Source organism: Cydia pomonella, chromosome 17 (genome assembly GCF_033807575.1).
Source record: "Cydia pomonella isolate Wapato2018A chromosome 17, ilCydPomo1, whole genome shotgun sequence".
NCBI classification, from domain to species: Eukaryota; Metazoa; Arthropoda; class Insecta; order Lepidoptera; family Tortricidae; genus Cydia; species Cydia pomonella.
The window spans coordinates 11,804,790-11,819,729 of NC_084719.1; the positions used below are offsets into that span (position 1 = coordinate 11,804,790).

The 14,940-nt window shown below is 45.5% G+C and overlaps 1 protein-coding gene and 3 non-coding genes across 4 annotated transcripts in view; all 4 read right to left on the reverse strand.

Annotated features, from left to right (window-relative positions):
- LOC133526863 (centrosomal protein of 120 kDa-like) overlaps nt 1-14,940 on the reverse strand; it is a 37,843-nt gene that overhangs the window by 14,974 nt on the left and 7,929 nt on the right. Inside the window, exons 8-10 of the mRNA XM_061863686.1 lie at nt 14,365-14,516; nt 9,866-10,071; nt 375-544 (exon numbers count right to left, since the gene is read on the reverse strand). Coding sequence (XP_061719670.1) covers nt 375-544; nt 9,866-10,071; nt 14,365-14,516 — 528 coding nt within the window. The remainder of the gene's footprint in view (nt 1-374; nt 545-9,865; nt 10,072-14,364; nt 14,517-14,940) is intronic.
- On the reverse strand, nt 842-960 carry LOC133527301 (5S ribosomal RNA). Its single transcript, XR_009800856.1, has one exon. It is a non-coding gene; the product is annotated as a 5S ribosomal RNA (ribosomal RNA).
- LOC133527312 (5S ribosomal RNA) lies at nt 3,829-3,947 on the reverse strand. Its single transcript, XR_009800867.1, has one exon. It is a non-coding gene; the product is annotated as a 5S ribosomal RNA (ribosomal RNA).
- Nucleotides 6,125-6,243, reverse strand: LOC133527316 (5S ribosomal RNA). Its single transcript, XR_009800871.1, has one exon. It is a non-coding gene; the product is annotated as a 5S ribosomal RNA (ribosomal RNA).

The window sequence follows — 14,940 nt, forward strand, 5'->3', positions numbered from 1 at the left end:
TGAGTCGGAAACATAAACCTGTACATTGACACTTCACGCCAAAGCACGTGCTGCCATCTACCGTTCTCTTACGTTTTCTTGGGCATAGTAGGTTCTGCCATCTTGTGGGCTACATTGGAAGCATAAAGTTCACAGTTACACCTCGCGCCAAAAAATCTGATGTCTCCTGTGCTGCCCCCTACAGTTTATGCACGCTCCCTACACACGCTCACTATACAGTATCCATGAAGGCACGAATGTATAATATTTTAAACAGACAGTGCACTGGGATCAAGAAGTGTGACAGAAACTGACAGAAAGAAGAAGTCAATCTACGGAATTAATGAGGATCGTGGCGTTGTATGCAAGTTATCTGATTTCTATACTTTGTATACCTGGACGTATTCCTCGCCGTGTTGTTAGTGTACGCTACGCCGCCCACATCCTCCAAGTTTGTACAACTCCCGCTGCTTTTTATATTCAAAATGCTTTCTTTCCGCAGGACCTCCGTCTGCGCTCGATTTTCCAGTTGTGTTGCACTACGCGCCGAGAGCACCAGTGGTTTCTGGAATAAGTATTTAAATTCAATTTTATTAAAATAAATTCAGTTCTCTATGTCAATTTTTGGCTATTAATTTAAACAATCGAGTTACTATCTCAAACGATAACAAAAAGTCAATACATTCATATATTTGGGGCTATGACGTAAGGAATATATTATACATATATGACTGTATAAGTGTATAGATCACGTCATTCAAGAAGACGCGTGTGTTATTTAAGGTTAGATTTGACAAATCTGCGCGTCATCGCGGATGGTACGAAATATAATTATTACGCTGATGCTAAAATTAAAGCAAAAAGCCAACGACACGAGGTGTTCCCAGGCGGTCACCCATCCAAGTACTGACCTCGCCCGACGTTGCTTAACTTCGGTGATCGGACGAGAACCGGTGTATTCAACGTGGTATGGACGTTGGCGGCATTACAGCTAAATAGTGTTCTCTAAATCAGAAACATGACGCCAAGATCTCATTGATAGCAAACTGATAATGATTACATTACACCAATTGTCCACCAAATTAGTCAATTTGTGTAATAATGTCCTATAATATTTATTTTATTTATTTATTTATTTACACCAGTTTTTTATTTTTTGATAGAGTTCTCCTTCACAACGTAAATTTATCATTGTTACCTACATTCAAAAACTCATTCAATTATTCACCGTGTTCTCACGCTTTAAAGTACAAAGCTGCATACGGTTGTTATTTGTTATGCGTAGTTGAGCGGTTTCGATGTGTATGTATGCATATCTTCGTTGTTATTGTCTTATTGTGTCTCTGCAGGAGACTAGGGATTGCAATCCGGTCCGGCGGATCCGGTAATCCGGCCGCATCCGGCACTTTTCAGGAGCTACCGGATCCGCTAAAAATCACCGGATCCGGACCGGATCCGGTCAAATAAAAAAAACGCCTAAATACAGCACGCACTGTGCGGTTTAGATGAGGAAAAGGCGACGGACGAAAGTTTAAATTTAGTTAAATAAAAATATATTTATTATGACGATGACTGGGAACAGAAGTTGCCTTTCATGTTGGTGGCACGATACGACGATTACATAAATACTGTAATAGAAGGAAAAATTAAACGATGGAGATGCCATGGAAGGCATTTGTAATTTATGCTAAAGAGAAGAAAAGAGTGTCATAATGTTGTGATAGGAGATTAAAAGTAAACAAATGAGCAGGATTAAGTCGGCGGTACTCAACCGACTAGAGCTGGGCTAATCAATATGTGTCACATGTGTGAATGAATATAAGATTGTAAGTTTGTATTGAAAATGAATAAATAATATAAATAAATAATCAATAAAATATAGGACATTATTACGCAAATTGACCAAGTCCCACAGTAAGCTCAATAAGGCTTGTGTTGAGGGTACTTAGACAACGATATATATAATATATAAATATTTATAAATACTTAAATACATAGAAAACACCCATGACTCAGGAACAAATATCCATGCTCATCACACGAATAAATGCCCTTACCAGGATTTGAACCCGGGACCATCAGCTTCGTAGGCAGGGTCACTACCCACTAGGCCAAACCGGTCGGTCATGAATGTATGAAATGAAATGATAACATTGATAATCTTTAGTTTACTTCGATTTTATATATATATGATAAAATGTTGTTTATTTTCTATTCAAATTTGAGAGAGAATCTTTTGTATTTATAATTTCATCTAATCTTATGCAATTCTTTATTTGATCCATGTACTTTTCTTAAGGAGTCCCTTTCCGCGATGGATTTCAATCCTACACTCTATTATTTTTCGCATGAGATCGTCGTGTCGTGTTCCATTCCCTATAATTTGACCAATATACTTTTCTGTAAATAAAAAAAAGGTATTTTTTTTAAATCATACAGACTACTACTTTCTTGGGCAAAAAATGAGGGAAAATTTAATATCATTTTGGTTAATAGTAAAATATCTTATTTTCTTACTAGAATGGATGTCAACGTTACAAAGAATTCAATCAATGAACAGTTACAAAAACTTGTCATTTCAAGGAGTTCCAATTCCCACCCCACATCCCATTACCGGGCTTTGGAAACTGATCAAATTTATAATTGTAAACGAAAATTTGAGCACTTGTGAATGGTTATATATAATAAAATGACCGATTTCATATTTGGGTTTTTAAGTGATATTGACAAGGTCACACTTTTTACTACTAAGGGTTATTTTATTGTTAAGAAGTTATTTATTAACTTCAAATTATAGATTTAGGAATACGTATTACGCAAAAAACTAGAAAAATATGTCATTTAATTAATTTTGATATCCCTATACCAAACCGGATCCGGTCCGGCCGGATCCGGCCAGGTTATGGCCAAAATCCGGCCGGATCCGGCCGGATTGAAAATCAATCCGGTTTGCAATCCCTACAGGAGACAGAGTTTTTCTATTATAGGTTTAGAAAAAAAGAGATCCACTAATATTCATGTTTTTTCTGGGTCGTCTTTTTCGGGTTTGGGTTAAAACTTACAAAGTTTTTATAATGGTTTAAGAAAGTTATTAGAAAAGAGGAGGGGAAAGTAACGTAACGATAAATTACTAAGTATTTTTGATTTAATTTCTGCGTGAAAAATGACTAAAAAACTAGTAAGCCCTTAAATAAATATAAAAGTTATATATTCTCTACCCGCCCAGACGTCAAAACTTGCCAAGGCAAATGCAATTTTGATTTGTCAAAATGAATATGTACCTAAATTAGAATAAAGTCGGAGACCTTTTTAAGTTTTTATAGACATTTGGGCTGCTAACTCTGCATAGCATGTGTAATGACTAAGTGTGGCAATGTCAAGACAAATGTCAAATTTCTATGAAAATATGACGTTTATAATAGCATACTCTGTTGTTTGTGGTATCAAAGTCGGTGCAGAGTTAAGAGGGAATAATAACTTTTCGAATCTAACGAAATAACGGTAATTTTTCTATGAAATTCCATTTCGGGAGAAACAGCTTCAACTAACTAAATCTTACTTTGTTACACTTTGATTTTGTTATCGATCGCTTCGGCATAATATATTCTAGGTGTTTTCGCTTAATTGAAAAAAAAAAAGAATTGTTTTGCAAATTTTGGGAAAAAGGGAAAACCTATAAACCTAGTTTTTCATTGTGTCGATAACTTATTAAAAAATCATGGAGAATGGAAAATATTTAGAAATGGAAAAACGTGTTATTTTTGTATGGACGATATCACGTGGTATACTTCCCTCTTAAGTTTTAACTTAGACGGACTTTATTAATACACACGCTAAAAATAAGCAAAAAGCCAACGACACGAGGTGTTCCCAGGCGGTCACCCATCCAAGTACTGACCTCGCCCGACGTTGCTTAACTTCGGTGATCGGACGAGAACCGGTGTATTCAACGTGGTATGGACGTTGGCGAATGAAATATCAAATTTACTTATGAGAATTCAATTATTTTGTCTCGTTAATTTCTCTATTTCTGTGCAATATGGATCCTGCGCGTTGGGGGGTCTGCCATCTTCTGACCTGAATCGGAAACATAAACATGTACATTGACAATATTACGCGAAATTCTTTGTAGGGGGGAGCGCCACTACCACAATCCATCACAATCTGAGGGTCTACCTGTATAAGGAAACAAATTGTGTTCTGATAATTTTTTGAGCAAATAATTTTGTATGAGGCCTGCAGTTGAAAAAAGACGTTCTGAGGATGTTCTGAGGCAACGGAGCTCATTGTATAAGACAAATATAATTTATCTTTATTGGATCTTGTTTCATTGGGATATTATAACATATTGTAGTGTCGTTCATTTCACGCGCTTTTTAAAAGGAGATATCGGCCGTATTTAAATCAACGATGCCGTCAGCGGTATCGTTACATCGCTAGTTTTCGGCTCTCCAGCTTGCTCGGGACAAAAGGAAGGCCGGGTCCAGCCTGCGGGGCGGAGTTTAGAGTCCCCGCTTCAGAACTTATCTTGTTGTAGCTACATAGTAAAGAAAGAAAACGCTCAGAAATTAGCAGCCGACTGTCTTCTGGCGCCATCTAGTAAACAGGTGGGAAACTACTAGATTAAAATGGGGAATAGTAGTAAACAGTTTAAACTACATATACATGCAAAGGTAACGCATCGAAGACTTTCAGATCAATTACAAAGTTTTGATGAGATATGAAGGTACCAATTAATAATTCTTGATCAAAAGTTATCTAACATGACGTACACCAACGCCTCTTGTTATGATGTTAACAGTTCCATTCCTATTAATTATTTTATCACAAGTGTTTTATCATATTCGATAAATTGAAATAGACATTTTTATAGTAAAGTATTCTTATAGTAGCAACCCGCCTTATGGTTACGTGATTTTTGCTTTATTACCGGTTATTTACTTAAGTATCACTTGCGATTTGACGGTTACTATCGCCATCTAGTGACACACGTCGAAATTACAAGTTCATGATATTATGATAATGCAAAAAATTAAATAGAAACTATATAATAAAAGCATCACTAGGTTGTTTTATTGTATTAATAAAATGAATACACAGGTGACAATCGTTTTTATCTAAACAATGATAAGATAAATTAAGATATGAAGGTCTTATAATCATAAATCACCTCGCAATACCGCAGATGTGTCTGCGGTATTGCGAGGTGATGGACGAAAGATGATTGTGATCTGTTTTTCCTAGTATGTAATCCTATCATATAATCTGATTGTACAGTGCTTTGGTCTCGACTGTAATGCTGTATATATATATATATTAAAATATTAAATTATTAAAATTAAAAATAATATTGTGTATACTTGCGCCATCTGTTTTAAAATATTAGGTTTTAAGTTCGCGATTATAATACATAGAAGAACCCCAGCCGATTTTTTAATTTCGAGCGCTCGATTTCGTCACTCAAACGTGTGGAAAACGGCGAAATGCTATTTTTGAAATACAAACGATAGAAATTGGGAATCTAGCGGTATTGACTACTCGTTTTCAATTCTATTGGTAGAATTTAAATGCCTAGCAGTGCTATCTCCACTGCTAGGCATTTAAATTCTACGAAAACGAAATCGTTCTACTAAATAATGTAGAATAGATTTAATGGAATAGTTACTGGTAACTAATTTATTTTTTTCAGTGTCAGTGTTCTGTTAATTAATGTGTATTATATTAACTTCTGTATTCTTTTGTTCAAATCTTTTGTTAATTATTCTCATGAAGTTATATTTATGATCAGGATAACTCAATCTAGTCACTGAAAGCATATAGACGTGCTGTAAATTAATACTAGTGGCTCTGTGAGCTGTAATCTTCACGGGCTTAAAAAATAAATGCTTTGTTGAGTCATTGTCAGCAGTACTAGCACTCAAGTCCTTTACGTTGATTTCCACTATTTTGAACATTTTTCAAAAAACATAACGATAGACACATTATATCTAACTACCGAACCTGCTAACAAAATTTCACGAAAATCGGCTGAGAAATGCGACCTGAAGGGGAAAGCATTTTTGCCTAAGCAGAAACCTTCGCTTTAACTCGGTCAATAAATAACCTATGTCCGACCGAATGCGAACAAAATAATAGTTAAGCAAAAAGCCAACGACACGAGGTGTTCCCAGGCGGTCACCCATCCAAGTACTGACCTCGCCCGACGTTGCTTAACTTCGGTGATCGGACGAGAACCGGTGTATTCAACGTGGTATGGACGTTGGCGACAGCACTAACGAATATTGTTATCAAAAGCAGAAATATGACGTCATGATTTATATTTACAATAATTTTGTAAACGTCACTACCTGCGTCAAATACACTTTGGCTCGTTTAGTTTTCATTCCAAAACGGTTTAGCAAGTACTGCAATTAATTTCTTGCGGTTTCATAATCGGAAAAAGTGTAACGTACGGGATGCTTCATAGGTGCACGCACTTGCGATTTATTTCAGTGACTGATTTTAAAAACACAACTTGTTACAAATCGACTTGCGGTATGGACGAAATCGCGCGTTTTTCTGTATCTCATACATTTAGTGTAGTGGCGCACCCACTGCGGTTTACAAACGCGGTTTTTCTTCAGTTCCGCTTCAAGAGCGCAGCGGTGAGGTGTGTTGTATTTTAGTGCAGCAAATTATGTCATCAGAGACAGATACCACGTTTTCGGTAAATAGCGAAAATGGTATAATGTATTAATACCTACTAGCGAATGACATTCTGTAATGTCGTTGGTAATAGTAAATAATAACCGGCCAAGAGCATGTCGGGCCACGCTCAGTGTAGGGTTCCGTAGTTACTCTTCCGTCACAATAAGCTAAACTGGAGCTTAAAGTGTAGTAAATGGTACCTTTCACCCGAGTTAAACAAATAGGCAAATTTGCATAATCAGTACCTAATTAAAGTAAGTCTTTTTACTATGAAGGGAAAACTTTTTGCGATAACTCAAAAACAGCTAAACTGATCATGTCCGCTATAGTTTTCATTTAATGTCTTTCTTAAGCTCTACTTCCACGATTTTTTTCATATTTTTTGGACCTATGGTTCAAAAGTTAGAGGGGGGGAACACATTTTTTTTTTCTTTCGGAGCGATTATCTCCGAATATATTCACTTTATCAAAAAATGTTTCTTGAAAACCCCTATTAGTTTTGAAAGACCTTTCCAACGATACCCCACACTCTAGGGTTGAAGCGAAAAAAAAAATTCACCCCCACTTTACGTGTAGGGGAGGTACCCTAAAAAAAATTAAATTTTTAGATTTTATTGTACGACTTTGTCGGCTTTATTGATTTTTATATCCATGCCAAATTTCAGCTTTCTAGCACTAACGACCACGGAGCAAAGCCTCGGACAGACAGACAGACAGACAGACAGACAGACAGACAGACAGACAGACGGACATGGCGAAACTATAAGGGTTCCGTTTTATGCCATTTGGCTACGGAACCCTAAAAAAGCTATCCCGGTTATTTACTTATTTCACACATCATTGTACATTTGCCAAAAATATCCTTTCAAATGTCATCTGTTAGAGGATGCACCCAGTACCTATGTTGGCGACGTTTTCTAAGCTTTCCATTGTTTATCACTAAGGCCACAATACATGCTACTCTGCGGAAATCCATTGTCATACTGAACGTAAAAAGTGCGGAAACAATCCGCATTGCGACTTCCTACGCGGTTCGGAAGTTTCAGCAAGACTGATACTGCAAGAAACAGCGCGTGCGTACTAAGCTTAAAGAGCGTGTGCGTAGGAGGATCTGCTACGTTGTTAGCCTACACCGAAAACATTAATTTCGAAACTTCACACTATAAGCGTCCTGCATTCAATTCACGCGTTCTCTCTTTCACGTAGGAGGACCTGCCTTGTAGCTATCAGAAAGTTCATTGACATATTTTTACCAACATCATTCAATTAATCAACAGCAGGGCATTGTAAGCACGTTGAGTATATCCTGCATATATCCCACAGACTTGACGCGTACAGCGAGATACAGTAAGCTTTTTTATGATAGAGGCAAACGAGCAAACGGATCACCTGATGGTAAGCGATTACCGCCGCCCATGGACACCTGCAATACCAGAGGGGTGGAAAGTGCGTTGCCGGTCTTTAATATGGGAGTACGCCCTTTTCTTGAAGCTTTGAAAAGTATAGTTTTAACTTCAACTGTATATCGAGCAACAATGCCCTGCGCTCCCTTTCCATATCTACATTGTCCATTAGGTCATCAGTCAACAAAGTCATTGAGGTAGCCCAAAAGAATGCATTACATGATGAAATAAAGTAAATAAAACATATTTTTTAACCCTTTTCCAGGCATAATAGTGATTTATCGACAGCATATGCATCAATTTAATTTCAACATTAGCAATCCGATTTAAGGTTCAAATTAGATTGGACTTTTGGAAAATGCGACTTGTCTTCGAATGAATCAAAGCTGACTAATTGGAATATATTTAAATTTTTCGGGAAAATCCTGATGTTAGTGCGGCCTAGAAAATGGTTAAAGCGTGTGTTGATTACAAACAATTACTTGAACAATTCGTTCCTACATGGCGTAATGTTTCTTTGCCTCGAATCAATAGATGGCGCTAGTGTACTATGTATGATTCTGTATAGGTTTAGATTTGATACCATAATCATATTATTTTTAGGAAATTCGATTAGAGTCGATAAATAACCAAATTATTACATTTTTTTCTGATCGGTCTGTATATATATAATTAATATTTTACATGGTTTATGATGTTTGTATTGTAAAGAACAGTTTCTAACTTCAAAAAGAGATGGCGTTAGTGTACTCTTTATTTGATTAAAACTCGTGAGAATAAATCGTATTGGGACCGTGCGAAGTGCATGGTGGGGGTAAGTAAAGCGATCCCAGCGCATAAGGTGGTAAAAATTTGAACTAACTGCGGATAGCGTCTTTAACATTTCGTACAATTATATGGCTGGAAATGAAACTTTGATTTACGATTACTCCTGAAATATTCATTTAAATTGTATGGTGTAAGGGACCATTGTAATCTGTATGAAATGCTTAATATAACTAACGTATTTATTTTGATAATTGTTAATAATGTATCCATGTAAATAGCTTTACAAATGCCACATATTACGTGATCTTTTTCTAGAAGTTAAGAATGGATATAGTAAGTTATCCTTAAAAGATAGACATTTCACATCGCGGACTTTTTTGTAGACCTATGAATGAGAAACAATCCCACCATACATTGTGTTGTTATAGCTCAAACGGATTAGGCGGCGTTTTCGATTAAAGCTCCTAGCCAGCGTGATTTTTTCCGACAACATCGTAATATTTCAAACAATTTACACAAAACCTTAACAAGTTATATACTTAAGCCTTCCTCAAGAATCACTCTATTGATAGATGAAAGTCGTATGAAAATCCGTTCAGTAGTTTTTAGTTTTGGAGTAGTTTTATAAGATGTAGTGAATTGACGTTTTCCCCTAGAATTGCGGACACTAGGTTGCGTGGCAGTCGTGCACGCTCCCAACAAAATGAGTGCAATGTAAAATAATATTATGATCTATTATAGTTAATCAAAAATTTCATCAAAATGCTTTCAAGAAACGTTTAAGGTTCATTTCAACATACATGGTTTTCGATCCCCAATCTGTTCGTCCGTCTGTGCGTAGTATGAAGCAGCGAAGATATGTACATTATACCAATATAGTTCAGCCTGGACCCAACGTAGGTCTACAGTCCGACGTACTTAAGGCTCACATTAACATCGATATATGGTTTCCGATCCATGCCAGTTTTTGTGCGTGGTACGAAGCAGCAAATATCCCTGGTATACATTACTGAAGTTTATAAACTTACCGTAGGTTCAGTTTGCACCCCGACGTATTTAAGGCTCATATCAACATCCACATATGGTTTTCGATCTCCGTCTCGTTGTCCGTCTGTGCGTAGTATGAAGCAGCGCTCGTGGATAGACAAAGCTTGTGGTTCGTTGCAGAAGTTGTTGAGGAAGTGTTCGATGTTGTCGGTTGGGACTAGTTTGCGGAGGTCCATGCTGCAGATACCTGAAAAAACACGTATTAATTGTCATTGAGCATATCTTTTCTTTCTAGGCTTACTTGTCAGAATCAGAATTTCCGCAGTTTCAGTACATATGTATCAGATAATCAATAAACATAAAAAAATTGTTTGGAAGAAAAAACATCGATAGGTAACCGGCCAGCACGAGATTTTCTTTTAGACTGTTAGCCTGCGTTACCCATTTTAATTTTTTGTCTTTGATCTTGTCCAGAGTTTCTCGATTTTGCAACTGTTGGCATCGAGCGAATTCACAATGAGCATTTTGTTTTAGGCCGTATTCTTTTTTTTGCTGGCGAATTTAGGACCCTAGGACTCAACAGGGTTAAGTAAGAGAGACATACCGACGTCACGGTCGGCGGCGCGCACGGCGGTGACCAGGCTGGGGCACTCGGCGAAGTAGCGCGCCAGCGTGGACAAGTCTGCCCGCAGCCGCAGCGACGTGCGCTGGTTGTACAGAGACATACCGACGTCACGGTCGGCGGCGCGCACGGCAGTGACCAGGCTGGGGCACTCGGCGAAGTAGCGCGCCAGCGTGGACAAGTCTGCCCGCAGCCGCAGCGACGTGCGCTGGTTGTACAGAGACATACCGACGTCACGGTCGGCGGCGCGCACGGCAGTGACCAGGCTGGGGCACTCGGCGAAGTAGCGCGCCAGCGTGGACAAGTCTGCCCGCAGCCGCAGCGACGTGCGCTGGTTGTACAGAGACATACCGACGTCACGGTCGGCGGCGCGCACGGCAGTGACCAGGCTGGGGCACTCGGCGAAGTAGCGCGCCAGCGTGGACAAGTCTGCCCGCAGCCGCAGCGACGTGCGCTGGTTGTACAGAGACATACCGACGTCACGGTCGGCGGCGCGCACGGCAGTGACCAGGCTGGGGCACTCGGCGAAGTAGCGCGCCAGCGTGGACAAGTCTGCCCGCAGCCGCAGCGACGTGCGCTGGTTGTACAGAGACATACCGACGTCACGGTCGGCGGCGCGCACGGCAGTGACCAGGCTGGGGCACTCGGCGAAGTAGCGCGCCAGCGTGGACAAGTCTGCCCGCAGCCGCAGCGACGTGCGCTGGTTGTACAGAGACATACCGACGTCACGGTCGGCGGCGCGCACGGCAGTGACCAGGCTGGGGCACTCGGCGAAGTAGCGCGCCAGCGTGGACAAGTCTGCCCGCAGCCGCAGCGACGTGCGCTGGTTGTACAGAGACATACCGACGTCACGGTCGGCGGCGCGCACGGCAGTGACCAGGCTGGGGCACTCGGCGAAGTAGCGCGCCAGCGTGGACAAGTCTGCCCGCAGCCGCAGCGACGTGCGCTGGTTGTACAGAGACATACCGACGTCACGGTCGGCGGCGCGCACGGCAGTGACCAGGCTGGGGCACTCGGCGAAGTAGCGCGCCAGCGTGGACAAGTCTGCCCGCAGCCGCAGGGACGTGCGCTGGTTGTACAGAGACATACCGACGTCACGGTCGGCGGCGCGCACGGCAGTGACCAGGCTGGGGCACTCGGCGAAGTAGCGCGCCAGCGTGGACAAGTCTGCCCGCAGCCGCAGCGACGTGCGCTGGTTGTACAGAGACATACCGACGTCACGGTCGGCGGCGCGCACGGCAGTGACCAGGCTGGGGCACTCGGCGAAGTAGCGCGCCAGCGTGGACAAGTCTGCCCGCAGCCGCAGCGACGTGCGCTGGTTGTACAGAGACATACCGACGTCACGGTCGGCGGCGCGCACGGCAGTGACCAGGCTGGGGCACTCGGCGAAGTAGCGCGCCAGCGTGGACAAGTCTGCCCGCAGCCGCAGCGACGTGCGCTGGTTGTACAGAGACATACCGACGTCACGGTCGGCGGCGCGCACGGCAGTGACCAGGCTGGGGCACTCGGCGAAGTAGCGCGCCAGCGTGGACAAGTCTGCCCGCAGCCGCAGCGACGTGCGCTGGTTGTACAGAGACATACCGACGTCACGGTCGGCGGCGCGCACGGCAGTGACCAGGCTGGGGCACTCGGCGAAGTAGCGCGCCAGCGTGGACAAGTCTGCCCGCAGCCGCAGCGACGTGCGCTGGTTGTACAGAGACATACCGACGTCACGGTCGGCGGCGCGCACGGCAGTGACCAGGCTGGGGCACTCGGCGAAGTAGCGCGCCAGCGTGGACAAGTCTGCCCGCAGCCGCAGCGACGTGCGCTGGTTGTACAGAGACATACCGACGTCACGGTCGGCGGCGCGCACGGCAGTGACCAGGCTGGGGCACTCGGCGAAGTAGCGCGCCAGCGTGGACAAGTCTGCCCGCAGCCGCAGCGACGTGCGCTGGTTGTACAGAGACATACCGACGTCACGGTCGGCGGCGCGCACGGCAGTGACCAGGCTGGGGCACTCGGCGAAGTAGCGCGCCAGCGTGGACAAGTCTGCCCGCAGCCGCAGCGACGTGCGCTGGTTGTACAGAGACATACCGACGTCACGGTCGGCGGCGCGCACGGCAGTGACCAGGCTGGGGCACTCGGCGAAGTAGCGCGCCAGCGTGGACAAGTCTGCCCGCAGCCGCAGCGACGTGCGCTGGTTGTACAGAGACATACCGACGTCACGGTCGGCGGCGCGCACGGCAGTGACCAGGCTGGGGCACTCGGCGAAGTAGCGCGCCAGCGTGGACAAGTCTGCCCGCAGCCGCAGCGACGTGCGCTGGTTGTACAGAGACATACCGACGTCACGGTCGGCGGCGCGCACGGCAGTGACCAGGCTGGGGCACTCGGCGAAGTAGCGCGCCAGCGTGGACAAGTCTGCCCGCAGCCGCAGCGACGTGCGCTGGTTGTACAGAGACATACCGACGTCACGGTCGGCGGCGCGCACGGCAGTGACCAGGCTGGGGCACTCGGCGAAGTAGCGCGCCAGCGTGGACAAGTCTGCCCGCAGCCGCAGCGACGTGCGCTGGTTGTACAGAGACATACCGACGTCACGGTCGGCGGCGCGCACGGCAGTGACCAGGCTGGGGCACTCGGCGAAGTAGCGCGCCAGCGTGGACAAGTCTGCCCGCAGCCGCAGCGACGTGCGCTGGTTGTACAGAGACATACCGACGTCACGGTCGGCGGCGCGCACGGCAGTGACCAGGCTGGGGCACTCGGCGAAGTAGCGCGCCAGCGTGGACAAGTCTGCCCGCAGCCGCAGCGACGTGCGCTGGTTGTACAGAGACATACCGACGTCACGGTCGGCGGCGCGCACGGCAGTGACCAGGCTGGGGCACTCGGCGAAGTAGCGCGCCAGCGTGGACAAGTCTGCCCGCAGCCGCAGCGACGTGCGCTGGTTGTACAGAGACATACCGACGTCACGGTCGGCGGCGCGCACGGCAGTGACCAGGCTGGGGCACTCGGCGAAGTAGCGCGCCAGCGTGGACAAGTCTGCCCGCAGCCGCAGCGACGTGCGCTGGTTGTACAGAGACATACCGACGTCACGGTCGGCGGCGCGCACGGCAGTGACCAGGCTGGGGCACTCGGCGAAGTAGCGCGCCAGCGTGGACAAGTCTGCCCGCAGCCGCAGCGACGTGCGCTGGTTGTACAGAGACATACCGACGTCACGGTCGGCGGCGCGCACGGCAGTGACCAGGCTGGGGCACTCGGCGAAGTAGCGCGCCAGCGTGGACAAGTCTGCCCGCAGCCGCAGCGACGTGCGCTGGTTGTACAGAGACATACCGACGTCACGGTCGGCGGCGCGCACGGCAGTGACCAGGCTGGGGCACTCGGCGAAGTAGCGCGCCAGCGTGGACAAGTCTGCCCGCAGCCGCAGCGACGTGCGCTGGTTGTACAGAGACATACCGACGTCACGGTCGGCGGCGCGCACGGCAGTGACCAGGCTGGGGCACTCGGCGAAGTAGCGCGCCAGCGTGGACAAGTCTGCCCGCAGCCGCAGCGACGTGCGCTGGTTGTACAGAGACATACCGACGTCACGGTCGGCGGCGCGCACGGCAGTGACCAGGCTGGGGCACTCGGCGAAGTAGCGCGCCAGCGTGGACAAGTCTGCCCGCAGCCGCAGCGACGTGCGCTGGTTGTACAGAGACATACCGACGTCACGGTCGGCGGCGCGCACGGCAGTGACCAGGCTGGGGCACTCGGCGAAGTAGCGCGCCAGCGTGGACAAGTCTGCCCGCAGCCGCAGCGACGTGCGCTGGTTGTACAGAGACATACCGACGTCACGGTCGGCGGCGCGCACGGCAGTGACCAGGCTGGGGCACTCGGCGAAGTAGCGCGCCAGCGTGGACAAGTCTGCCCGCAGCCGCAGCGACGTGCGCTGGTTGTACAGAGACATACCGACGTCACGGTCGGCGGCGCGCACGGCAGTGACCAGGCTGGGGCACTCGGCGAAGTAGCGCGCCAGCGTGGACAAGTCTGCCCGCAGCCGCAGCGACGTGCGCTGGTTGAACAGCGCCGCCGCGCCCGACCCCGTCACCGTCACACTCACTCTGTAGAATGACAGAAAACATTGTTTCAACATGGACAATTAAATATACTGGGATTTCATCGTTATACACTACCGCGTCTTGTTATAGTCATTCATTGTTGTACATTACCCTATTAATTGACATAAAACTTGAAGTCTTTGTATATTTTCGATACGTAAAATTGGACTCGCTTGGCCGCTTTCACAGACAAAAAATTACAATAAAAGCATAATAAAAATAAGCATGCGTTTTGAGCATGGAAATTCAAGTACAGCGCCATCTAGTATCTATGAAAGGATCAAATGCGTTGATGTAAGATAAGTATAGATGATAGTTGTCATAGCACTCAAAGCACAACACAAAAATACAGACGTAATAAATAGCGTCATCGTCATCAACAACAGCACTGATAGTGAGGCAAACAGTGTCGTATGGAAATTAAAAA